This window comes from Heteronotia binoei, chromosome 2, assembly GCF_032191835.1.
Source record: "Heteronotia binoei isolate CCM8104 ecotype False Entrance Well chromosome 2, APGP_CSIRO_Hbin_v1, whole genome shotgun sequence".
NCBI lineage: Eukaryota > Metazoa > Chordata > Lepidosauria > Squamata > Gekkonidae > Heteronotia > Heteronotia binoei.
The window spans coordinates 93,568,394-93,595,818 of record NC_083224.1 but is presented as its reverse complement, the minus strand read 5'-3'; the positions used below and the strand labels follow the sequence as shown (position 1 = coordinate 93,595,818).

The window sequence follows — 27,425 nt, the reverse complement described above, 5'->3', positions numbered from 1 at the left end:
GAAATTCCTGGAGCTTTGAGGGCTGGAGTCTGGAGAGTGTGGGGTTTGAGGAGGGATGGTACAATGCCATAGACTCCACCCTCAATACCAGCCATTTCCTCCTGGGGAACCACTGCTGCCAATTTCCAGGTGAGGGATGGAGATCACTCAGAATTACAAATGCTTTCCAGATGGCAGAGGTCAGGTTCCCTGTCATAATACCCTGCTGTGGTCACTTCCCTCCAGCTTTGGTTCATGCTGCGATTTCAGATCACTCAGACTCTCAACCTAACCTACCTTGCAGGATTATTGTGCAGATCAAAAGGAGGAAAAGGAGAATGCGAGCTGCTTAGGTTCACATTGTGGAGAAAGATTGTGGAGGCTGGGAGTGGGGAGGAAATGGAAAGCTAAAGTCAGAAGTGTTTGGAAATGAGTTTCCCCACCCCCCACACTTCCCCACAGCCCTGAGATGCATTTGTGAACCCCTACAGAAAACAGTCGCCTTGGGTGGGTGGGAAGACACCAAAGTTAGAGGGAGCGAATGCCTTCTCTTTGTAATTTCCAACACAATGGGCCTTATTCCTAGTTTACATATAATTAGATAAGTCAGAAATGCTACCAATACATAAAACCACCAATGTGATGGCTAGGCTGTGAAGAACATTCCTCTCTTCCTGTGTAGACTTTGCAGAAAGGTACATATAGAATTACATGTACTCAAAGCAGGAAACTAAAAAGGAGCAAGTAAGTTTTGCCTGCAGAATAACCTTGAGGAACATCTTTTTGATCAGCTTCCATAGTCAAAGAAAGGCAGATACATCAGAAGCATCTTAGTAAATATAAGTGCAAACAGAAATTATATTATTTACCAAATTAATTGATAATAGAGAGGGATACTGTGGTGGTTACTAAAATTCAACCTAACACCTTTCTGAAAGTAGTGATAGGTTAGGCCATTTCCACATAAGTCATTTGCCCCAGATTTGATGCTGTTTGGAAGTGAGGTTCCCTGCCCCCCTCCCCCCACTTACCCACAGCACTGAGATGCATTTGTGAACCTCCTGGTGTTTCAGCAGCTTTTTCTCAATCTTTCCCAAACTCGCTTTCTGTAAAGATTTGCCAAAGATCATAGCAAAGCCTGGAGAGTTTCCATGTGGTAGAAAAGTTGAGATTCTGCCAGTTCTGCTATCATGGCAGCTCCTGCCTCACACGGTGGCTATCTATCCACATGATTAGAGGGCCCTTTCATTTTTAAAAAAATAGAACAATCATTAGAATGATCCATGCATCAGGTTCTAGGAATCTCCAGCATTCATTAAAAATAAAGTCTCTAGCTTTTTCATTGTGAAAATATAAAGGGAAAGGTACATCTCTACAACTAAAGGAGACAGAGACTTACTTTTTAAAATGAAAGCTGAGAATTCAGAGATCTGATACACAGATTCAATTGCTGATTTAAAAAAACCCCTGCAAAAGTCCTGGTTGCTTGGGGTGGGGCTGCTGCCAGGGAACTGAGGCAGGAAAACACCTTAGTCTGTGATAATTTTTTAAAAGAACTGCTTTCAGTTTGCTGTTGCACTGGGGCATAAATGCATTACAGGATCTTTAATGAGTAGCCTTCAAGGACATACATTTCCCCATTGTAGATGTCAGTAAGACAAGGGGAATATTAGAGCAACAAGATGATCCCAGGTCGGGCAGCAATACTAAGCAGATCTATTCAGAACCCTACTCAGGTTTATTAAAGTTTACGCTAATGCATGCACTATTGTACCAAAGAGACAAGACTGGAGTCTATAGTTCTTACATGTAGCATGATACTGACATTTTTTAACCAAAAGGGTTAAAAACCCTTTGATATCCACATACCCTTTGATATCAACATACAGAGCAGGAAAACAGCACAACCTCAGATCTCTACAAGGGGAGGAGGGAAGGAATTGTCCAGCTAGGCAGCTGCTGAAGTTGATGTGAGAATTACATTTCCAATATTTTAAGAAATGTTCAGGGTGAGAAGACAGCATACCGGTGTGGTGGATCCTGGAGGAATGTAGAACAGTGGCACCCCATTTCTGGTGCTTTCAGGGATGGTGAAGTGCTCTGGGACATTATCAAAAGACTGCAGATGAACCAGCATCTGGTCAGTTTGGTTGATGCTGAAAAAATAAAATCACTGCAACCAGTTTCAAAAACAAATATTCCACATCACATCAGTGCAAAGAAAACATTAAGTACCTGGGATCATTACTGTCTCCCACTAGTTATTTCTCCATAAGCAGAGCTGAATTTTTTGCTCAATAATGAAGTTAACTTCCCTCCCACATAGGAAATCAGATAATGAAATGATTTTTAAGAACAGAAGCAAGACAGCAATGCAGCACTGCTCCTTAGGTCAGAAAATACTTTCTTTGTTTAAAGCACATGTTATGTAACCATGATCTCAACAGGGCAAAGATGTGTGCTGCTTGAACCCACTGAAAGGAAGTGTGCAAGTGCATGGTGAGGGTTTCCATTCCACTAGTGGGGTAAACACAAATAAATCTTGTTGCAAAGTCAGCCTCACCTCTGCAGGGTGTTCCAGAAGCGGCGAATTACAGTTGTGCGGTACAGGCTAGTGATGGGCTTCCTCATGGTGCAGCTGATGTCATGCAAGATATCATAGCTGCCTTCCATAGTCACTTCAACCCATGTGCTACGTTTGGAAGGATCTAGGGGCCATGAAGATACTGCCAGGTACTCAATCCTCATATTGTGCTTCCACAACAGGACCAGCTTCACTTCTAGTTGAGAACCACCTGCAATGAATACAATAGGACTATGAAGAATTATGGCCCTGTGAGGGTTATACCCACACTCGCCCCAACCCAAGGCCTTTGTTGCAATGTGCTTAGGAATGAAAGACATGCTTCATCCCTAAGAAGTCCCGAATATATGCCTCTAACATATACCATATCAAAACTACCACAAGATCAGGAGCAAGACACTCACACTTGTTTGCTTTTTCTTAACAGGGACTCTCAACAGCTCACTCTTTTATTGGCTGTCTGTTTTCCTTCACACATTTTCCTTTACAGTTATTTTTCCATGGTGTGATTTAAAAGCACATGGATCTAGGCACTCTCAGCCAAACCTCTGTCTCTCCCCCAACAGATGAATATCCTACAAAAGTTCTGCAGAAAAGTAACTAGGAAAATCACTCCCCTACTATTATGCCCAAAAAGTAATCTGCTTCAGCAGTGGCTTGGAGATTAGCTTTAATTTCAAAGTGGTTTGGAGATTATATTTAATTGAGAGCCAGTATGGTGTAGTGGTTAAGTATGTGAACTCTTATCTGGGAGAACTGGGTTTGATTCCCCACTCCTCCACTTGCAGCTGCTGGAATGGCCTTGGGTCAGCCATAGCTCTCACAGAGGTTGTCCTTGAAAGGACATTTGCTCTCTCAGCTCCACCTACCTCACAGAGTGTCCGCGTTTTTTGGGGGGGGGGGGCGGGGGATGAAGGTAAAGGAGACTGTGGCCATTCTGAGACTCTGAGATTCAGAGTACAGGGCGGGATATAAATCCAATATCGTCATCATCTTCTTCTAATCCCTTATTTCATGCAAAGAACCAATACATTTGCAAAGCACCAAAATATTTTATTTCAGCAGAGCAATTCAATTTTTAAGGCATTTCTTTTTTATGTTTAAACAATTTATTGGTAGCATATGGTTACAAAACTTAACTATTTCTTAATTTTTTTTTCACATTAACCCATATGACATTTCCATCCCCCCTCCCTTCAATGTTGACTTCCCCGAGGTTATAAATTCAAACCAATACTAAAGGCACTTCTAACTGCTCAAAGTTCAATATATATATTCTTACAACTAAAAAATTGTCCAATGTTTCTTTACTTTCCAAGTTTTCTCCATATATCCTTTAAATTTTCTCCACTCCCATTTGAATATCTCTAAATCATAGTCTCTTAGTGTTCTGGTTAATTTGTCCATTTCACACCACGATAAGACTTTCATGGTCCAATCCCATTTCTCTGGTATTTTTTCTTGCTTCCAAAGCTGCGCGTATAAAGTCCTAGCAGCTGATAACAGGTACCAGATTAGAGTCCTATCTTCTTTTGGAAATTTTTCTAATTGTAATCCAAGTAAAAACGTCTCTGCAATTTTCTTAAAATCGTAGCCCAAAATTTTGGAGATTTTTTGTTGTATCATCTTCCAGAATTCTTTCGCTTTTTCACATGTCCACCACATATGGAAGAAAGAACCTTCATGTTTTTTACATTTCCAACATCTATCCGACATTTTCTTACTTATCTTAGCCAGTTTTTTCGGAGTCATATACCACCTATACATCATCTTAAAACAGTTCTCTTTGATACTTTGACAAGTTGATATCTTCATTGAGTTCTTCCAAAGGTGCTCCCATGCTTCCATTTGTATTTCTCTGTTCACATTGATTGCCCATTTGACCATTTGAGACTTTACTACTTCTTCTTCTGTAGACCATTTCAATAATAACTTATATACTTTTGATATCAATTTTTCATTGTCACCTAGCAAGACCCTTTCCAGTTCTGTTTGTTCTCGTCTAATTCCCTCTGATTTTATGTCATTTTCCATCAAACTTTTAATTTGTTGCATTTGAAACCAATCATAATTGTTATTTAACTCTTCTGAGGTTTTTAATTCAATTTTGTCTCCTTGAATCTTAAGCAGTTGATTATATGACATTTCTCTTTTTTCTTCAGATTCAGCTGTTATTTTTATTACTTCTGCTGGCACTATCCATAGCGGTTTTCTCTCGTCCCCGTATTTCTTGTATTTTATCCAAGTACTTAGTAAAGTATTTCTGACATAATGGTGAGAGAAAAAACCATCCATTTTATTCTTCCCATAGTACATGTACGCGTGCCAGCCGAATCTATTTCCGTGAGCTTCTAACCATAAAGGTTTTTTGTCTAACAGCATTATCCAATCTTTTATCCATGTCAAACAAACTGCATCGTGATACAATCTTAGATCGGGAAGTTGGAAACCTCCTCTCTCTTTGGCATCCATTAAGATCTTCATCTTTATCCTTAGTTTCTTTCCGGCCCAAATGAAATCAGAAATTTTCCTTTGCCATTTGTTAAATTGTTTTGCATCTTTTACAATCGGGATGGTTTGAAACAAATACATTATCCTTGGCAAAATATTCATTTTAATTGCAGCTATCCTGCCCAGTAAAGACAAGTTGAGCTTATTCCATTTCATCAAATCTTTGTCCATCTTACACCACAGTTTTTCATAATTGTTTTTGAATAAATCAATGTTCTTCATTGTTATCTCTATTCCAAGGTACCTAACTTTGGTTGTGACTTCACAACCCGTCACCTTTTGTAGTTCTTTTATTTTATTTGGTTGCATGTTTTTACAGAGGAATTTCGATTTCTCCTTATTTATGTATAATCCTGCTAGTTCTCCGTACTCTTTTATCTTAGCTAACAGCAATGGTGACACTTGAATCGGATTCTCTATTATGAACACTATATCATCTGCAAAAGCTTTGTATTTATAAGAGAATCTTCTGATTTTTAGACCTTCTATTTCTTCATCTTTTTGAATTTGCTGTAACAGAATTTCAAGAGTCATTATAAACAACAATGGTGATAGCGGGCATCCTTGCCTTGTTCCTTTACTCACTTTCAATTCTTTGGTAAGGTCTGCATTTATACACAGTTTTGCATGCTGATCTGTATATATTGCTCTTGTCGTTTTTATAAATTGTTCCCCTAAATTAATTTTTTCCATTACCGCAAACATAAAGTCCCAATTTAAGTTGTCAAAGGCTTTCTCTGCGTCAACAAAAAATAAGGCCACTTCTTTTTCTGGGTGCTTCTCATAATATTCCACGACATTAACAACAGCTCTTACATTGTCCCTTATTTGTCTTTTAGGAAGAAATCCCGCTTGGTCTTTGTTTATAAAGTTGATCAAGTATTGTTTCAATCGCTCTGCTAAAATTCTTGTATAGATCTTATAGTCATTATTCAACAATGAGAGTGGTCTATAATTTTTTACATTTGTGCTATCTTTATCTTCCTTAGGAATCAAAGAAATTACAGCTTCCCTCCAGGTCTTTGGGATTTTCCCTTCTTCTCTTATCGTATTTAACAACTTCAACAGTTTGGGTGTTAATTCATCCTTAAGAGATTTGTAAAATTTTGATGTAAATCCATCTGGCCCTGGAGCTTTACCCTCTTGCATTGCTTTTATTGCTGCTTCTACTTCAATTTTCTCTATTGGATCATTTAATGTCTTTTTCATATATTCCGTCAAAGGTGCCACCTGAATGTTTCGTAGATACTCTTCCACTTTTTCTTTACTTATGTTCACACCTTTGAATAAATTTGCATAGTATTTAAAGAATTCTCTTTTAATTCCTTCTTGATCCACTATTGTTTTCCCATTTGCCATGATTTTATTTATAGTCTTATTTTCTTTCTTTTTTTTTAGTTGCCAGGCCAAATATTTACCAGGTTTGTTCGCACTTTCAAACGATTTCTGTTTCAAATTTTTTAAATTCCATTCTAATTCTTTATTCAGCAAATGTTTAACTTGGGATTGTAATATCGTAATTTCTTTTATTAATTTTTTCTTCCCTGGTCTTTTTTTCAAGTCCTTTTCTTTTTTATTTATTTCATTTTGCAGTGCTGACAGCCTTTCTTCTCTTGCTCTTTTGTCTTTATTATTCAATGTAATTAATATACCCCTCATTACTGCTTTATAAGTGTCCCATACTGTTTGAAATTCCATATCCTCCATTTCATTTATTTGGAAGAATGCTGCAGTCTCCTTTTCTAAGAATGACACAATGTCTTTATTTTGTAGTAAATCCTCATTAATTCTCCATCTTCTTGATTTCCTTTGCAATTTTGTAGACCAGCATATTGGATTATGGTCCGCCCAAACCTTTGGAAGAATCTCAATTTTTTTTTGTTATGAGGCCCAAGCCTTGGGAACCCCATAACATGTCAATTCTGGAAAAAGAATTATGCCTTGCTGAGAAAAATGTATAGTCTCTTACATCAGGGTTGAACTTTCTCCAAATGTCTTCTAGATTTTCCTGTTTAATCAACTCAAAGAAAGAATTGGGCAGCTTCCCTTCTTTATCATTCTTCTTTGAACTTGATCTGTCAAGATTATTTTGTATTGTCCCATTGAAATCGCCCATCATCAATACCTGATCATACGTCTCTTCATCCATTTGTCGATTTATGTCTTTAAAAAATTTGTCTTTCGCGCCATTGGGTGCATAAAGTCCTAGTAGTAACGTTTTTTTCGCCTCTATCGTCACCTCAACAGCAATATATCTTCCTTCTTTATCTTTAAAGATTAATTTTGGCTCAAGTTGTTCTTTGATGTAAAAGACCACCCCTCTTTTCTTTTGCTCTGCTAATGAAAAAAATTCCAACCCCAAATTTCTATTCCACAAAAATTTACTGTCTTTGCATTGTATATGAACTTCCTGTAAACAAATTATATTACATTTTTGCTTTTTAATCCAATGAAATGTTCTCCTTCTTTTCTGTGGTGGTCTATGCTCATTAACCCTAGGCAAGGGTTAATCCAAGACGACTTATTCTCCCTTAAAGCTGTTGATATCGATCTGGGGGGGTCAGGGAACTGACTCCTTCCGTTCTTGATGTCCGGCAATGGGATTTGTCAACCATCGTCTGCAGTGACTCTAAAGTGACTCTAAAGTGACTCAAGGCTGTCGGAATCCAAACACTCTAGATGGACTGACTTTAATTGCAAGGAAACGTGAGCCGGGGGAGTTGAGAACATCTAAAAGGTACATTCATCATTCTTATCTTCACTCTGAGAGACTATGAATATAGTTTAAACACTAAGTGGATTATCAACAGACGAAGGCAAAGCATAATTGAATAAAAAAAAAACACATTTACCTTGTTAAGCTGAGCTCTGTGGCTTTGGAAGTGAACAACAGCAAAAGAACTTTAAGATAAGAATGAAGGTTGGCAGTCCGAGGCTGGTGACGCAGAAGAAAGAAAAGAGATTTGCCATGTATATATGCCTATAAACTGTGGAACTTTGAATGAACTGAGCTGAGTGGGGGCATAGTAGGAAAAGAATTCAGCCTGTGAAAATTAAATGCTGCAAAAATAATTGCCTTCAAAGATATTTGGAGAAAGACATATTGTTTTGGGTTTTTGTGGTTACAGTTTCTTCATGTAGCTCAAAAAACTGCGAGACTTAGACATGAGATTAGACTAAGCTGTAACAGGAAGTGAAACTAAAAGGGGCTGGACAATAATTCAGAGCCTATAAGGATTACAAAAGCTGTGACATCCGACCTTTGAACCAGGAAGGAATTGAGTCCAAGACCAAGAAAGACTAAGAGAGACCTCTCTGGACTGGAACTGTACCATAGAGAAATAACGATTGCCTTTTTAAAAGGGAGAAAAACTGTCAAAATTGTTAAAATTCAATATCTTTGCTCAGGAAGAAGGGAGGAAAACGAAATTAGTCTCATCTGAAAGAACTGGCTCTAAGCTATTGGACTGGATGCTAAACTTTATGTGGGGATTTTTTTAAGGTTTGGTGATTTTTTATATGTCAGTAGAAAGAATAACACGTGCAAGAGCCCAATCATTTGATAAGATGCAGTCCCAATTTGATGCTCTGGAGGCAAAAATGTTAAAAGCAATGGACAAATTGCACTTGGCAATGAAAAAAGATTTTTAAAAAGAAGTGGGAGATCTTAGGAAAGAGATAGAGGGTTTTAAGGAAGAGACTCAAAATAAAGTGAAGGAGGTAGAGATGAAAGTGGATACACAAGCCTCTGTCTTGCTAAAACTTCAAGAAAAGGTCATAATACACGATTGTAAGTTGATGGAATCACAAGTTCGTCTGAGAGGGGTACCTGAAAAGAGGCAGATTTAAAAGGCTATATGGTGAATATCATCACTGAGTACATAGAAGAAGACCCTGACAAATTTAAGAGTATGTTGGAGGGTGCCTATAGAGTCAACTCAGTTTAATTTTTAAGGCATTTCTGAGGCAGACTTGACCTTTCTGATTCTATGGCAGGAAGGCCTGTTTTATTTCTCTCTTCATTGAGCAACATTTAATGGCAAATATTCCTTTGAAAATAATCATAAACTCCCAAATTCACTATAGCTTCAATTATTCTGCTGGAATAATGCATTTCTTTATATTCTCTGTTGCATCTGGTTTGGAAGACAAAAGCCTAAAATACAGACAAACATATTTCAAAACTGTGACGTACAGAACTTCCAGATGTAAAAAAGCATTTGCAGCCTATGACAACCTACCAGTGACATGCCCCTTTCCATTCTGGCCACAATATTCTGAGTTCCATGAAAATCTAAGCACTGCAATCAGATAGTTGAAGATTAAAAATATCTTTGCAGACTCACTCAGAAAAGTATTATTAAGTTGGTCAAATCTTTGGATACTTGGATCTGGTGACTGGAGCTGTGAACAGGCAAGACAGAGCTTTCTACAAACCTGAAAAGGGCCCCAGGTTTGCAGAAAAATGTGAAATGTAAAAAAATATGTTGGGAAGTTTAAAAAATCCAAAAATGTTAAAAGGAGCACCTGTAGCTTTAACACACAAATTTCCTCAGTGAATGTTGCTAGGCAAGCACAATATTCCTTCCAGGCTGGATTTTTATGAGCAAAAGGCAGGGAAAATAGCAAGCCCCTTTCCTGGTCTATTTTGGTCTTTGAGGAAGAATTAACTGGGGCCAAGCCTGACTAGGGTTGCCAGGTCCAGGTTGGAAAATTCCTGGAGATTTTGTGGTGAGGGTTTGAGGAGGGAAGATGCCTCAGCATGGTGTTTATGCCACAGAGTCCACCTTCCAAAGCAGCCATATTCTCCAGGAGGATACATCTCTCTTGACTGGAGCTAAATTGTAATTCTGAGGGATCTCCAGAACCTGGAGGCTGGCAAAACTAGGTCTGGCAAAACTAGGTCTGGCAGCACCCTCTGGTTGACTTGATACCATGCAACTTGCACAACTCAACTAGGTTTCTACTGTTCAATGGCAGCCACCTTATGAAAGCCAGTTTGGTGTACCAGTAGGACTTCCAGCCTCTCACTGGGAGCAGGGGTTCCCCTGGTTTTGGGGCCCCCAACCCACTGGCATGGAGTTGACTGGCAGGAGGATTCCCACCTCTGAATAGCTGTCAGCACCAGACATCACCCGGAAGTGATATCATTGCACTGGGCACATTGCACAGGGGTGCTCTAGCATTTGGGTAAAAACTCTATGGGACCATAGAGGTTTTTTACTCAAATGCTAGATCATGCCTGGTGCAATGTTGTCCCATCTGGGTGACATCATCACATTGCGTGTACTTCAAACATGCAAGAAGCATCCCCCACTGGCAGCCAGGTAAGACTTGGTAACCTTATGTACTGGTTAGAGCTTTAAAGCAGGGTCTGTGAGACCTAGGCTCAAACCATATGTTCTTGAGGAAGCCCTCTAGCTGATTTTGGGCCAGTCATATACTTTCAGCCTAACCTATCTCAGTGTTGTTCTGCAGATAAAAAGGAGGAGAGAATAATGTAAAGTGCTTTGGTCCCTACCATAGAGAAATACTAGTTTTCCCAAGTAGAGGCTGCTGAGGGAGTAAGAAAGCTGAAGACAAGAGGGGTAGATAAGGGTAGGTTGGCTGTTGGTTGAAAAGGAGGTAGGGTTGCTAACTCCAGGTTGGGAAATTCCTGGAGTTTTGAGGGGTGAAGCCTGGAGAGGACATGGTTAGAGGAGGGGAGGGACCTTAGACAAGTCTATTGCCATAGACTTCATCCTCCAACACAGCCATTTCCTCCAGGGGGATTAATATTGCCATACTCCAGGTAAGGGCTGGGGATAACCTTGAATTACAACTGATCTCCAGATGACAGTGGTCAGTTCCCCTGGTGAAAATGGCTGCTTTGGAGGATGGAGTCCATGGCATGGTACTCTGGCTGAGGTTGCTTCCCTCTGTAAACCTCATCCTCCCAAGGCTTCATTCTCAGATCACCAGATATCTCCCAACCTGAAGCTGGCAACCCTAAGAAAAACTGATCTCTGTAGTTGGGAAAGCTGTCATGATTCCTGGACAGCTGCTACCCTGCACTGCTGCTGCTGAGGGAGAGGGGGGGAAGAAGGAGGTGGGAGACTTGCGTGTTGATCGGTAGCAATTCCAGAAAAAGAAACTCCCTTCTCCACTTTGTCAAGCTGCTTTCCTCATGTTTTCTGTCAAAGCCTTCCCAGAACAATCCTAATCTCACTTTACTCTGCTACTTTCTGTCTATATTCCCCCAAGCATCCCTGCTTCTAACCGCAACCATCTGATCTTCCTCTCCTAGAACATTTTGAAGAGAACACCATGGGCTTTATATAATAGCAGTGGCAGGGCAGCTAATAATACTGAATGCTTATATCCCTTTATTACAAATAACATCTTCTAAAGCCCTATTTATCATGACCCCCTCCGATCAGCTCAGTGACTCCAACTCAAGAGTCCTCAAGGAATGAGCCCAAAGAGCCAAGGTCAGTGGCTGAGAAGTGCCAGAGGGACCAGCATCATATAGGCCTCTGTAGACAATGAACTACCAGCACCAGAGGCCACCATGCCAGAGCTTGCAACAGAAACCTTGCCATGAGCACCTGAGGCAGCTCCCAAGCCTCCACAGTGCAGCACCTGAATCCAGGCTTTTTGCACCACAGGATTCTCTCCCACTCTGCACGAAGGATGGCAGCAGAGGACACAGGCTGCAGTGGTATGGAGGAGGTGAGGCACCAGACCGGCTGTACAGAATCTAGTAGCTCAGCTAAAACAGTGCTGTGTTGGTGGCAGTTCCTGGCTGGAACCCAGCACAACTTCAGGAACTCTAGCACCTGCTGGTAGTGCAGCTGGGAACAACTACCTCACAGCCTACTCAGGCTGAGGCTTAGGAAGACAGCCGTGGAATCAAACAGTTTACAGAGGCCCCAGCCTTGGGTGCTAGAGCCAGCTCCAGACCATGTTGAGTGATAATTCACAGAGTAAGTCCTGGCTGTCAAGGAAACCAGCAGACTAGGAAGCCTGAGGCCAGAACACTATTTGTTAAAAGCTGAGTTTTGGAAGTTATTACACAAATATGAGAGGAAGACCATTAGCACTGGTACATTCTTAAACTTCTCTGAGCTTGGCCATGTAATCTCAAAGCCAGAAAGATTGTATGCATAGTGCGGGAGCAAGTTCATTTAGCCACCTCCACAGCCATGGTATCTGAGATAATTTCCACCTCAAAAGAAAGTGGAAAGAGAAGGATTGCGAATTACCAGGACACTCTGCATTTGAACAAATATAAACAAGCTTGTATCTCACTTTACTTATTTGCAGATTTGGGGGGGGGGGGAGTGGGGAGACATGTATGCAAGTCAACCGTACAATTTGTATAACATACCCAACTTTGAGAATCTGTGAATTGTGCCATGACCTGGATAGCCCAGGAAAGTCTGATATTGTCAGATCTCAGAAGCTAAGCAGGGCTGACTCTGTCAAATAGTTGGATGGGAGACCTTCTTGGAATACCAGGAGTAGGAGGCAGAGGCAGGCTGTACCAAGCCACTTCTCTGAACGTCCTCCATGACCCAATAGGGATAGCCAGAAGACTTACAGGCTTGCACACATGCACACACAAATCAAAAAAATACCAGAGAGAGATAATCTGTGAATTGAAACTCAGTCCATGGCTTCTCAGTACTTATGGTGACTTTTATTAAATGCTTGTGGTCAATCTGCTGAATGATTGCCTCAACAAACAGGCGATGACCAATGTTGTGGTGACATTCTAAGAGAAAGGGCTGCAAGCCTACACAGTTGATACATCTCTCCATCTTAAGACACAGACCTGCTGAAAATTAATTATTCTGCTACAACTATGACCTGTCAAGTTTTAATTACATTAAATTTTAATTACATTACATTACTTGAGTGGTCAAGCCAGCTCCAGACCATGTTGAGTGATAATTCACAGAGTAAGCTCTGGCTGTCAAGGAAACCAGCAGACCAGGAAGCCTGAGGCCAGTACAGTGGCTGCATTCAGACCTTACAACAAACCATGGATTGTTGTTCTGACAATGAGTCTTGCAAGTCATCAGGTCTGTGCTTTCCTTTCAACCACCTGTACCATACCAAACCTTTAATGGCATAATAATTGCAAATGAGAATACACAGAATGTAAAAAGTTTACTTTCAGACATCCATCATGGAAAGTACAGAAAGACTTCCAGGTTTCTAATAACCCATAGTTTATTATGTCTAGAGCACAAACTATGGTTTGTTTCTCACCTACATAACTGAATTCTAAATAGAGATAATGACAAAACATGTTCAATCCATATGCAAAATATATCTTAAGGGAAGCTGGTTTAGTTTTAGATTGATTTATTTATATCTTCGATTTCTAGCCTGCCGTCCTCACAAGTAGATGAAGATGCAGTGAAAATTGGTGGAAGGAACATTAAAAATTTGAGGTAAGCAGATGACACCACATGAAGGAGCCAGGAAACATTCTTAAGTGTAAGGATGCGTTGCTGGTGGACAAGATCAAGATAATTCATCTTATAATATTCCCCATTACTATATATGGAGGATATATGGAAAAAGTTGTACAATGAAGAAAGCTGGATATCCAAAGGTTGGGTGAGAGAAATTTTGAGAAATAAATTAAACAAAATATATGTATTTATTACAAAGTGCACTAAAACTATGTTTTCAAAACAATGGAACGATCCACCCTTGAAGTGGTAAATATTTGAACTCAAAAATCCTAAACCTATATAACCTGAAATGTAGTATTCTATGTTAAAAGCATTGAACCAATAAAACAAGACCAACAGTTCAAAATATCTAGGTTGATAACCTTGAGCCACATTAAAATACCCAGATAGATAGGGCCCATTCCATGTTTTCCTTGCAACTTTGTGCTGCAATGTGTTTCAAATGGAGTGGAGATAGTCTCACTTTCAGCATTCCTATAGTCATCTGAAAAACTCATGCTTCCTGGAGTTGTGTCCTTGCAAGTAAAGGGTTGATGCTTTGGGTCAGCTTGCCTCTGCTGAATGGACCTGACGTGACTTCTCTAACCTGGGAACCCACAGCCAAATGGGGGATATTAAACTGGAGAGCTACTGCCAAACTGAGTAGAACCTGAGGGGGGAGAAGCTTGCAATACCATTTCATTGTTTTCCCAGGCACAGAGCATTTTATATTTTAAATTTCTGCTGTGATCCTTGTGCTTTTTCTTGATATTTTGTTTTTCAAAATTGCATTAATAAATCCCACTATTCCCCCACCTTTCCATTTTAAACAACATATTGCGAGAGTTTTAAGCATGATTGCATTTTAAGTTAAAAATAATATATTTAATTGTGTTTGCCTGTATCCCTTATAAGGTTTATGTCTCCTCTACCTCACATTACATTTTATGACACATATGGTCCGGCCCCACAAAGTCCCATCTGATCTGGCCCTCCTAGCATTCTTCCAATATTTTGCTTATTTAACAGCCTGTGATTATTGATACCTCTTGCTCTGAATAATTGCATCAAAATCTGGAAACAATGTCTGTGCTATAGCAATCCTGAATATGCTGTTCAGGTGTTGTTCAGGTAAGAACATAAGAGAAGCCATGTTAGATCAGGCCAAAGGCCCATCCAGTCCAACATTCTGTGTCACACAGCGGCCAAATATATATATATATATATATATATATATATATATATATATACACACACACACACACACACACACACACACACACACATACATATACACACACACACACACACTGTGGCTAATAGCCACTGATGGACCTCTGCTCCATATTTTTATCTAACCCCCTCTTGAAGGTGGCCATGCTTGTGGCCGCCACCACCTCCTGTGGCAGTGAATTCCACATGTTAATCACCCTTTGGGTGAAGAAGTACTTCCTTTTATCCGTTTTAACCTGTCTGCTCAGCAATTTCATCGAATGCCCACGAGTTCTTGTATTGTGAGAAAGGGAGAAAAGTACTTCTTTCTCTACTTTCTCCATCCCATGCATTATCTTGTAAACCTCTATCATGTCACCCCTCAGTCGACGTTTCTCCAAGCTAAAGAGCCCTAAGCGTTTCAACCTTTCTTCATAGGGAAGGTGTTCCAGCCCTTTAATCATTCTAGTTGCCCTTTTCTGAACTTTCTCCAATGCTATAATATCCTTTTTGAGGTGCGGCGACCAGAAGGTGTGTATCTGTAAGTTGCAAGCCTACTTTTGCTCTATTGACATTCATTACAGAACTCTCATGGTCAATGTTTTGAGCCTAAGACCCAGAGGACAACATGAAAAGGCTGGACATTGTGAGCTTTTGTACATAAGTTGCTTCATGTGCTGGTTAAGAACATGAGGAGGTACCACGACACAAACTGAGGGCTATGTTTTTGTTTACAAAACAATAGTCTTCCCTAGATAAATGACTATAAGTCCTATGAGGCAGTGCAAGAATACAGACAACAATGTATACTGATCAGCATCAGCCTACTTATATGGAAAGCGTAGGTTCAAAAACCCCAGTCTGCAACGGAGATGTGCAGAGTGAACTTGGTCTGGACACACACTCTCAGCCTAATCCACCTCACTGGCGTTGTTATTCCTCATCTAAACATTGCTTTCCTACTGAGAAAGACTGGATCATGAGAGCATGAATACAGTGAAAAAGTGGAGGGGAACCCAATTGCAACCAGGAGAGCTGTGGAATAACAGCCCAACAAAGCACATAATCTCTCTCTGTGTTTGTAGCAAGGTAAAAAGCTCATACCTTGAATAAAACTGTATTGGTCTTAAAGGTCTCCCATACAACTGAAGAAACTGGGCAAAGTAAACTCTCACTCTTTCCCTCCCTCCACAGGGGATGACGAGGCAGAGGAGCCTGAGCCAATGGAGGGCAGAGAGGCTTGGCTCAGTAGCTCTGCTGCGCAATTGAGAGAGCCTGGCAAAGCAAGCTCTCCCTTCCCCTACCTAAGGGAGGAGCCTCAGCCAATGAAGAAGATAGAGGCTTTGCTCTGTGGCTCCTGTGTGATTGAGCAGGCCTGGAAAAGCAAGCTGTGATGCAGAAGGAAGCAAGAGAGAGGGAGAAGGAAACAGACCTGCTCGCTACATATTAGAATGGAATTAGGGGGACAGAAGTACCTCTAACAAAAATATGTCATTAGATTAACCCATGTTTGAGAGAAGACCAATGGGACAAGACAACAGACTCTGAATTTATTACTCTTTACAATTAAGAAACCTAACGACATAGACCCTCACCATTAATCTCCAATTCCGACATGTTTATTGTCTTTGCTGTTCCTCCCCAATTGAACCCAGGCAGATGATAACCAGAAACCAAACTTACTATTCTTTTAATCTGTTAAAAACATTTTCACTATTTTGAATGCTTATTCCCTGCCTACTCCCTATATACAGTACTGTTCATTACATTCAATTTCATTGTCTGACAAAATGTGTTTGACACACAAAAGCTAACACCATGAATAAAACTTTGTTGGTCTTAAAAATGTCACTGGACTCTAACTTTGTTCTATTGCTTCAGATCAACACTGGATCTAATAACAAACCTTGATTTGCCGTTATTTATGAATGCAGCCCAAATCAGGCTATAATCCCTCAACACTTGGTTACTATTATGCAGCGAAAATTGGAAAACTGAACTATAAATTTACTGAGACTTGCAGCTGTTCTCATGAGTCTAGTCACTTTCTTTCTCTGAAAACCATCACACTTTGCAACTGAGGCTCTAACACTTTTCAGTACTCCAGTTACACCAATGGAAAGAAGCATTAACTGCTGTGCAGGGAGACAGGTGAGCTTTAAACGTTCTGAATAGCAATGACTTATGGCTACTCTGCTCAGTCTCTCAAAAACAGCAAGAAAGGGCAAGGACTGGTGTCTACAAAAGAAGCCTTTTACAGGCAGAGGCCCAAGAGATGGAAAACATGATATTGGTACATTTATATCTATTTTAAAAATGAGAAGAAAACCTCAAAACAAGAACATGGGACAGATTGGAGATAGACCACCTGGTAAACTTAACAGATGAATCAAAATCTGAACTGCAGTTCTTCACATCCTTTCCAACACCGCAGCCACTAAAACACACAGGTTCTTAAGAGTATAAGAGGACCCTACATGGCATGTACATTGTGTGCATCAGCTTACACTCCTGGTTTTCAGAGTGACTGATTAATTTCACAAAGCAGAATCACATTAAAGAGTCACCTTTTGTAATGTTGACTTCACGAATGCTATAACCTTCTCGTAGGCGGACAGAGATTATGCTGATAAGGTCAGCATGCACTTCTTTTTCTGTGTGCTTCTTCCGTCTCATAGCCAGGGCAGGGTTGCTGCTTGCAGAAACAAGGTGTTCATTGAAGAGTCTGTGCTGGGACACTGCAAGAACAGCAAACAATCATACAACAGCCACCTTCACCACATCTCTCACATCTGCCCTAAGAAGAGGCCCTAAAGCACCTTGGGAGGGTCTAGGCATCCCAAATCCCCCGCTTGGCCTGGGGACCCCCGGTTTGGAACCTTCTCCCCCCCCTGGACAAAAATCTGGAAAGCGGGGGGGAATGGCGACCCTTCCCACCTAGCAGCTTCTCGCCCCTTCCCTTCCCACCCTTGAGGGCAGCCCAGCCAGCGGCTCCAGAGGCGGCGGCGGTGCCGGGCGCGCCTCACTCCCGGCTGGCTGCCCGCCGCTGCTGCTAGAGGCGAGCCACAGCGCTTCCCTAGGGCCCTGCCTCCTGCCTTGCCCTCGCCTTTGGTGGCTGGAGGAGCAGCGCCGGTCAGGCGTCGCAGGCGCGGGGACCAAGCGGCGACCTCCCTGCAGCCTTCGCTGCTCAGCCAGGCCCGAGGGGGGGGGGGGCTGGAGAGAGCCAAGGCGCCGGGAGTGGAGTCCGGCTGGGAAGGCGCACGCAGCCGGGCTGGCCCTGTGGCTGGAAGGCTCTTGTTGTGCTGAAGAGGGAAGGCGCGGTGCCCCGGCCGGTTTGGAGAGCCTCGGTAAAGGGCGGCGGGGGGCCGGGGAGGTCAGCTCCAGCCAAGATGGGAAATGCCTAGAAATGCGCAGGGGGGGGGGTGCTTCAGGTGGAGAACAAAAGTCCTCCTCGGCTGGATCTAAGCCCCCCCCCCCTCCGGGAATCTGGACTTTTGGAATTCTTTGTAGTTCTAGGGAACTGCCTGCATGCCCTCACTGGCTGACCTGCGGGACACGATGAAGATTTCTACATTTGGGCGGCGGGGGGGAGAAGGGCTCGGAGGAGAATATTCCCTCTTGGGGGGTGGGGGTTGCCAGCTGGGTGAAGGGAATTCCTAGAGATGTGGGGGGGTGGGAGGCTGTTTTTTGAGGTAGAGGCGCCAAAATTTCATTATAGCATCTAGTGCCTCTCCCCAAAATACCCCCCAAGTTTCATAAAGATTGGACCAGGGGGTTGAATTCTATGAGCCCCAAAAGAAGATGCCCCTATTCTTCATTATTTCCTATGGAAGGAAGGAATTGAATAGGTGTGCTGTCCCTTTAAATGTGATGGCCAGAACTCCCTTTGGAGTTCAATGATGCTTGTCACAGCCTTGATCTTGGCTCCACCCCTAATTTCTCCTGGCTCCACCCCCAAAGTCCCCAGAGATTTCTTGAATTGGACTTGGCAACCCTAGGAGGGTCACTTGCAGTCACCATCAAGCAGACTACTGGAATGCAACTGTAGACTGTTATTCCCTCAAAGCATGGGTGTTTACTCATGCTTTGAGGGAATAACAATTTCCTAGTCTTAATACAGAGACTACGTAGGAGGTGTGTCAGAAATGTATAGCTAATTTTGGACCTGTTTCTCTAGCAGAGAGATTGCTTCAAATTGTGGAGACAAATTGGACCTTTACATATCATACTTATAAAATGTAGTTGCTATGAGGTAGGGAAAATTGCTGGTCAAATAATTAACATATCTTTGATAAAGGATCCCCCCCCCAAAAAAAAAATTAATGTTGTGATTTGCTTCCCTATGGAAAAAATACATATAATTAAACATCAGGTGATGTGGCTAATATTTGATCAGTTTCAAGTTTTCCATTCTTGGGCAAGGTTACTGAATGAGTGGTGGCATAGGATCTCCTGGCATTTTTGAACAAAACCTTATCCCTGACCCATTTCAATCAGGTACCAACCATGTTGTAACCCCACCCAGAGCCTGCTGCACAGGGGAGGACAAGCTAGAAGCCCAATGAAATAAATAAATTAATTTATGGTGCAGCTTTAGAAGCCCTAGTGGATGATCTCCATCTGGAGAGGAAAAGAGGTAATAGCTCTATCTTAATAGTTCTGCCAATAGTTTTTAATACAGTGGATCACAGCATCTTGCTATACTGCACAGAACATTGTATCTTGGAGATAGCCCTCTAATGCTTTCAGCCTTTCCTTTGTACAGTGTCACAAAGAACGGTCATTGGAGAAGCCGAATCTTTTCCCTGGGCACTGCAATACAGAGTATCTCAGTGTTCAGACTTGCTCCCATGTACATGCAACCACAGAGAAACAGCATATTGATAACTGATTCTGTAACTCCAGATGATGACAGCACTCTATTTCTTTAATGAAACAAACAGGAGTTGCTGTCTCTATATTAAATAAGTATCTTGAAAATGTGGTCAAATGGATGAGAGTGAACAGAAACAGAAATTAGCATTGATATTAGTAGGAAGGTCAGCAGTTCTGGAAGAGATGGATACTTTTAAGACTGATGATTTCACGGTGTTCACTCTTGTTCTCAATGGCCCCTCAGAGGTAGGGGCACTCATCACACAGAGTTTCCTTTTAGCTTACCCTCATCATTTATTTACTCTTGTTTTAAACATAGTTAAACATACCATCCATTTCATTCAAATCCTTAGTCCCTTTTCTAGGTTTGGAGCCTATCTGTTGGCCCAGCTTCACCTAGGGAGTGGCTCTGGCTGGATCTGCTCTCTGGGGCCTGGTCCTCTTTGCTTCCAGTCCTAGAGCCTCTTTGTTCACTGGAAGCCACCTCCACTCCTTCCTCAAGCAAGCTGCTTGCAGGTAGCCCTTCCCCTGGCCCACTCTTGGTAGCCTCCTTTCCTTGCAATCTTCCCCCACCCCTAGCTGATGCACAATCATGAACAGATGCACAATCTGGTATGAAACTCATCATACTTACTACCTGGATGAGGCAACACTAATACACAATCAACCATCTCACATTAGCTCAGCTACTTTATCCCTCCGCTGCTGGCAAGGACAGGGTGGATAAGCTTTCTATTCCATGCAAGTTAAGCTCACCACAGTAATACTCAGGATTCAGAGATTCCCCACTGCGTAGAAAGGTATACAGTAGAAAAGCCTTGTGATAGACATTCAGGTCCAAACTAGAAGGCTCCACCTCAGGGCACGTTGAAAGATACATGCCAAATGTTGCCATGGCAATAAACTTCATGAGTTCCACATTGGGGACATGACCAAAACTGCAGTCATAGGAGTAGACTCCTCCCACCTGTGTGAGAGAAAATATACTGATTCCTTTCTCTGGCACAATTTTTGCCATTTATTTCATTCAGGGTAGATAGGCAGATAGATATGCTTTTGACCCGTTCAGACCTCAAAAGGGGAGTTTCTGTAAACACTGTTTTACAACACCTAGAGTAATTGTGTTTTACAACACCCAGAGTAATTGTGTTTTACAACACCCACAGTAATGAACATATCTGCAAGTATGCAATTACTAGCCTTGCAAGATTTGAATGCTTATATATACTTAAGCAAATTTAAGTTAGTACATTGCCTATAAAATAGGTGATGCAAATAATAAAAATTCCACTCAACCCCATAATAAGCATCAACATCTATCAACTTTCCACATCTCTCACTCTTGAGGAACTTTCCTGCCTCTCCCTCCCACTGCAGCCCACTGATCTCCAAAAAGTGCTGCTCCTGGAGGACAGGGGGTCATGAGGAACAACATGAGGAGGAGGTAGGAGAAGTCATTAGAAGCCGTCAGCTTAGTCAGGATCCAACCCTAAATTACCAAGAATGACTGGGATACTATTTTCTTATTTACATTTTTAAAATTTCAGCCAAAGTAAACTGTATTCCACATTAGTTTATCTGGTCCATGCATCATCCCTAATTTCTGGGCACTATCACTTACAGATTAGAACCCCCATTTCACCTTCAAGTATTCACTGGGTGTGTGTGTGTGTGAGTGAATCCAGACATGTAGGCAGCATCTTTCTTGCCAATTTTTCTACATCGCTGAGGTAGACTACCCTTGGAATGTCATCAACCCAGGAAACTGCCCAGTTTGTGTCAAAAACTGGACTAGTTTTCATCACAGGAAAGGAAAAAGGAAAGGTCCCCTATGTAAGCAACAGTCGCCTCCAACTCTGGGGTGACGCCGCTCTCACAACGTTTTCACAGCAGACTTTTTACGGGGTGGTTTGCCTTCCCGAGTCATCTACACTTCCCCCCAGCAAGCTGGGTACTCATTTTACCAACTTCGGAAGGATGGAAGGCTGAGTCAACCTCGAGCCGGCTTCCTGAAAACCCAGCTTCCACCAAGGATCAAACTCAGGTCATGAGCAGAGCTTAGGACTGCAGTACTGCACCTTTAACACTCTGAGCCACGGGACTAGCCTTCATCACATCTACACAATTAAGCAACAATGAATACTAATGAATTCAGTGCCCATCACTCTCCCATTCACACAGCACCTGAACAAACGAACAAGCCACCGTTCCACTGCGCAGTTGGTTGAGTAGTGTCTCACAGACAGCTACATCTGGGACACTGGTGACACCATCTGTGATCACAATAATACCTGTAAATAACAAGCAGAGACAGTTAGAGTAAGGAAGACATCCCTCATGGAATGCAAGAATTCTGAGATAGATATGTGTTGATAAATAGAACAGAGAAATAATTACTTAAAATGTGAAATACCTCCTTCCTCAAGGACAAAAGTACCATACAAAATCCATTCAAAGTATTCCTGTCTACAGCCAGAGGCTAGCCTCAATGCCCCATTGCTCTTGCTCTTTAGTCTGGCAGACTGCAAAAGGCTAACCTGCACTGGAGTTACAGGGCAGCAGCTGCAATGCCAAAATTCCCTGCCGAATCATGCTGACAAGTCCAACATCAGCAGTGACCATGGACACTCCCAATTTCCTCCCAGAGGGCTCCTGGGAATCACATACACGCTCCTGATTAAGAGATGACAAATCCACCTGAAACAAGAAGTCAAAAGTCTGTGAGCTGCATCCAGAAAATTTCATCCACACTGTAGTATGCAAATCTTGCCTCTCAACAGAAAGGGTTTGCCTTAATGCTAGCCAATCCACCAAAAAACACTGAACAGCTATCTCTTGCACTTCTGTTGTATTCCCAGGCCTAAGATGTCAAGTTTCTAAAATGAATGCAAGACAACACTCAACAGTATACTTATAATAATAAATTTTTATTTATATCCCGCCCTCCCCGCCAAGGCAGGCTCAGGGCGGCTTACAAGACATGGAATGAACCATGATTATAACAATACATTATATAATAAAATGCAATAAAACATTAATAAATTAATTTTTAAAAAAAAGTCCAGGGCCCTGTTCCCCGTGTTTCCAGTTACCCTCCTACAAAGGAACGTTCAGCCTCTTCAAGGTTTGCCTGAGGGCAGTTGTCTGGCAGAAACAAGTGTCTGCCTTGGAGGCATGTTATTATCATACTATATGACAATAGCTGTTGAGTGCCCATACTGCAAATTGTTTGGGGAATTCTGTCAGCCTATTGTGTATTGTTAACATTTACATTAACCCTTGCAGGTCCTTTGCAGCAAGATGTCAACATGGGATGGACTGAATAAACAAAAGCTCAACCTCCTCCCCCCCCCCCCCCCCCGCCTTCTGCAAACAGGCAGCATCACAGCTCTTTCATATGAAAAATTCTGAAGTCATCAGTATATGCTGGAATCAGCATGCCTTTAAATAGTTTCAGGTACAGTCCCAGCCTGAGGTCACCCTTCCAACTACCATGCCTCCACCCCAACACTAGTTTCGGTGCTGTTGACTCTTTTCTGTACTTCTTAAGCAAATTAATGTGGGAAAATGACAGAAATCACAATAAGATGAGAAAATGCTGACAAACAGAGCACATGATCAAGTATTGCTTTCATCTACTTGTTTCCAATTCCACAAACTGGTTCTTAGGGTATTGATATTTGTCACCAGGGCAGAAACAGAAAACTGGGCAGTGATGGTGATTTGGGTGCTGGAAAGGTCCAAGGTACCTTAACAATAAGAATAATTGTGCTCACTGTCTTGAGAGAAAGAAGAAAAAATAAAGCAATCCTAAGCTTTGGTGTGAAATCATTCCTTGACTTCATTTACATTACTGAAGGTAAACTTCTGAAGGTAAACTTCTGAATACACATTTACATTACTGAAGGTAAACTTCTGAATAAATCAGCCCGGGGAAGCTGCTCATATAGCTGAAGTACTTGCCAGATAAAAGTCTTGTCTAGACAAGTCTAGTCCTCAGAAGGCATCGAAGTTATCCAAAATAACCACAAAACTTCACCATGCTCAATGTTCTTGCTGTTAATTTCTAATACAATAAACATTAGTATACAAACTTTCACAATTATTGTCTCTTATTATTCACAATTATTGTCTCTTGTATTTCTCACGTAACAAAATTATAAAATTGTCAAGTTTCCTGTACATACAGCGGTGCTCTATATCTGCCCAATGTATGCTGCAACAGTACAATGACTATAGCAGGGGTGGCCAAACTGTGGCTCAGGAGCCACAATTGGCTCTTTCATGCATATTGTGTGGCTCTCCAAGCTCCCACCACATTGTCTTTTTAAATCACTTCTCCAAGCTAAGCTGTCAATGGCTTGGAGAATGCACTTTAAGATAAAGTTGCTTTCTTCCCACCTCTCCCTCCCTCCCCCATTTATATGCCTGCCTGCCTTCCATCCTGTCTTGCAGCTCTCAAACACCTGATGTTCATATCATGTGGCTCTCAAACATCTAACTTTATTTTGTGCGGCTCTTACGTTAAGCAAGTTTGGCCACCCTTGGACTATAGCAGAGGTGGCCAATGGTAGCTCTCCAGATGTTTTTTGCCTACAACTCCCATCAGCCCCAGCAAGCATGGCCAATGACTGGGGCTGATGTGAGTTGTAAGGAAAAAACATCTGGAGAGCTACCATTGGCCACCCCTGGACTATAGTGTACATATTACCTTTTCATCAAACACTTCACTACATATGTGCATCAAATCTCATACATGCACATTATCATAGTTTTATATTCCTCCCAATGGAATATAAATATATTCCAGAATATATATTCCTCCCAATGGAATTGAACTGTTGCAACATACATTTGGGCAGATATAGAGCATTGTTGTATGTACAGGAAACTTTACAATTTTGTAATTTTGTACATGTATCTATTATATAAGAAACACAAGAGACACAATAATACTAATTATATAAGAAATTAACAGCAAGAGCATTGAGCACAGTGAGGTTTTGTGGTTATTTTGTATCTATTCATCCCTTGGTTCCTGGTTTTCTAGACTCAGAGTAATCCAGGCTGCACATCCACTGGGCCCATCAGCTGAGCCCAGTGGATTCTATTCTTGCCCCTAGAGAAAGTAGCTTTGCTATGCTGTTGTTCAATACTGCCAACTATAACCCCACATACACCAGAAGTTGTCAAGAGCATATCAAGGCACAGGCCAAAGATCTGAATTCAGCTAAAGGTGCTGTCCATGAATTTTGAGGAGTAAAGTACAAACCAGTCAAGAACAGAATGGCCTTCCTCACAACCAACTACTGAGGGTGGGGAATGGAAGAGACAAGCATGCAAATATTGTACAGCATGTTCTATAAATGCATAATACATTTGGAAAACTATTGTTTTTATTGTGGGAAGCACTATCATTTTGCAAGATACTGCCAGATAGTAGTAGTAGTAGTAATAGAAGAAGTAGAAGAAGAAGAGGAGGAGGAGGAGGCAGCAGAGTATGCAGCTGAAGATACTCTGGATAAGAAGTTTTATGTTAATATAGAAAAAGCAGGAAGAACAAAGCTAGATTTTACCAATACAGATGAGTGACAGTCATACCATCTAAACTGGACATTGATGCTCAAGTGAATATATTAGCTGAACAGGATTATAAATGTTTGTTAGTAAGGACAAAACTAGAATCAACAAAAATCAACATTTCTGGTTACTCTGGAACAAATAATGGGAAGCAGCACTGCAAACAAAAAAAGTATTGGGCTTAGCAGTTTGTAGAAAACTATTAGGTTAAGCATATTTGCATTACAGTATCATATTAACCAAGGGTATAAGACATTCAAATAAAGATATCAGGATTTGCTTACAGGACTGGGCATTTTCCAGGCCAAAGATGCATTCAGATTAACAAAGCAGTGTTAATCTGTTATCCACCTGTGCAGGAAAGTGCCATTTGTCCTTTGAGAGAAACTGAAATCTGACCTCAAACGGATGGAGGACCTGTATGCAGTGAAAAATGCTTAAATACCAACAGACTGGGTAAGCCCTTTAGTAAAACCCAGCTGACCACATGCTTGGATTCAAGAGACATCAACGATGATCACTTCACATTGCCGACTATAGAGGGGATAATGGCCTAGCTTGCATCTGGATGGTTCTTCAGAATTAGGGCAGTAGAAGTTAAAAGTGGAAAAGTCAAATTGAGTCTGGTTAGAACTCCATGTGAAGAATCAAAATTTCTTCAGTTGCCATTTGGTATTACAGTTGTCCCAGAAATCTGTTATAAGACCATATATGTGCTATATGAGTGAGTAATCACATCCATGGATGACATTATAATTTGCTGTGAAACTAAATAAGAGCATGTTTGGTGACATTGAGAAGTACTGAATTCTACAAAAACTGCAAACTTAAAACTGATTAGGGAGAAATGTATTTCTGGTTTTATTTACTGAGATGTAATTTCTGCTGAAGGGAAGAAACCTGATAAACAGGAAACACAGACAAAGATATCCAGTTTGGAAAATTCATCCCTAATTCATCCACAAAAGCAACACATTGCTAGAGTCCTTGAACAGAAAAAAATGAATGATATCATGCAGAACAGGAGGAATCCTGGATAGTCTTAAAGTAATATTTGATACATCCCAGAAAGACTCACCAACATATCATAATATGGATTGGGTGCAGTGCTCTTACAAAACATAATGAGTGTGAGCAACCAGTGGCATATGCACCCGGATCTCTTACTTATATATAAACCAGGTATACACAAACGGAAAAACAGTTTCCAACACTAATTTTAAGCAAAGCTACATCATTCTAATCTTATTGGCTTCAACCGACTCAAATGTATAGTAAATTGGTTTAGGATTGCACTGTTTGAATCATATTAGCTTGTGAAAGACTTAATCAATACAATTATGGGGAAAAGATCATCAGCCAGTACCTCCAGTGCCATTGCCTTAGTCTCACTGGTTAGAAACTGACAGGAAAGTTTAGGAAGGGCAGCTCAAACAGGGGGCAGATGAGAAGGAGCCTTCTCCCCCACCCGCCTTTGTACCTAGGTTGCCTTTCCTAAACCTTTTCCAACCAACAAGACTGTGAGAAACAGCACTGGAGGTGTGGCAGGGGGGAGGAGGCTCACAACACAATCTGCGGGTCCCATTTGTATATCTCTGTAAGTCATTCTGGAGGTCTCATCTTTCTCATTGAATGCCTCAGTATTGATGCATCATGGATAATTAATCGGGACCTCCCTGTCATATTTCTTTTGATCGTATCACCTGTCAGTTGACTGAAACTAAAACTAGCACTTCCTGAGACCTCTTGGGAGCACACAGAATAGCTCTTATGTCACATAAAACCTTGGCTATGTAATCTTGGTTCCCTGGTTTAATTTCTGGAAGATCACAGCTTCTCTTGTCAAAATAATATTTTTGTTTCAGCTTATGAATTCCCTTTATTCTCCTGAAATATTCATTATTAAACTTCAGCAAATCATCAGTTATGGGCAAATTAGCTCTAACACAACTTGCCATTAAAAGTTGAGCAGGGGACTAGTCATTCTCTGAGGGTATACTCTTATAAATCATCAATAATTTATACAAATCATCATCACCACTATTAGAAACTTCCTATATTATAGAAATACAGGTATATTTAGTTTCTAGCCATTGATTTGTCACAGCATGGATCAGAGTCTGCAGTCCAAATAAGCTTTCATTTCATTCTCCCAAGTTTTTTCTGCTACCATACTGGTGCAAACTCTCCTGGGAAGTGCATCAACAATGAACAAAAATTGCCTGATATATAGGTCA

General features: G+C 41.3%; 1 protein-coding gene across 1 annotated transcript in view; it reads right to left on the bottom strand.

Moving 5' to 3' along the window:
• SZT2 (SZT2 subunit of KICSTOR complex) overlaps positions 1-27,425 on the bottom strand; it is a 139,239-nt gene that overhangs the window by 96,385 nt on the left and 15,429 nt on the right. Inside the window, exons 6-11 of the mRNA XM_060233013.1 lie at positions 22,146-22,305; positions 21,793-21,899; positions 20,365-20,575; positions 17,301-17,471; positions 2,543-2,774; positions 2,006-2,135 (exon numbers count right to left, since the gene is read on the bottom strand). Of these exons, the coding sequence (XP_060088996.1) occupies positions 2,006-2,135; positions 2,543-2,774; positions 17,301-17,471; positions 20,365-20,575; positions 21,793-21,899; positions 22,146-22,305 (1,011 nt within the window). The remainder of the gene's footprint in view (positions 1-2,005; positions 2,136-2,542; positions 2,775-17,300; positions 17,472-20,364; positions 20,576-21,792; positions 21,900-22,145; positions 22,306-27,425) is intronic.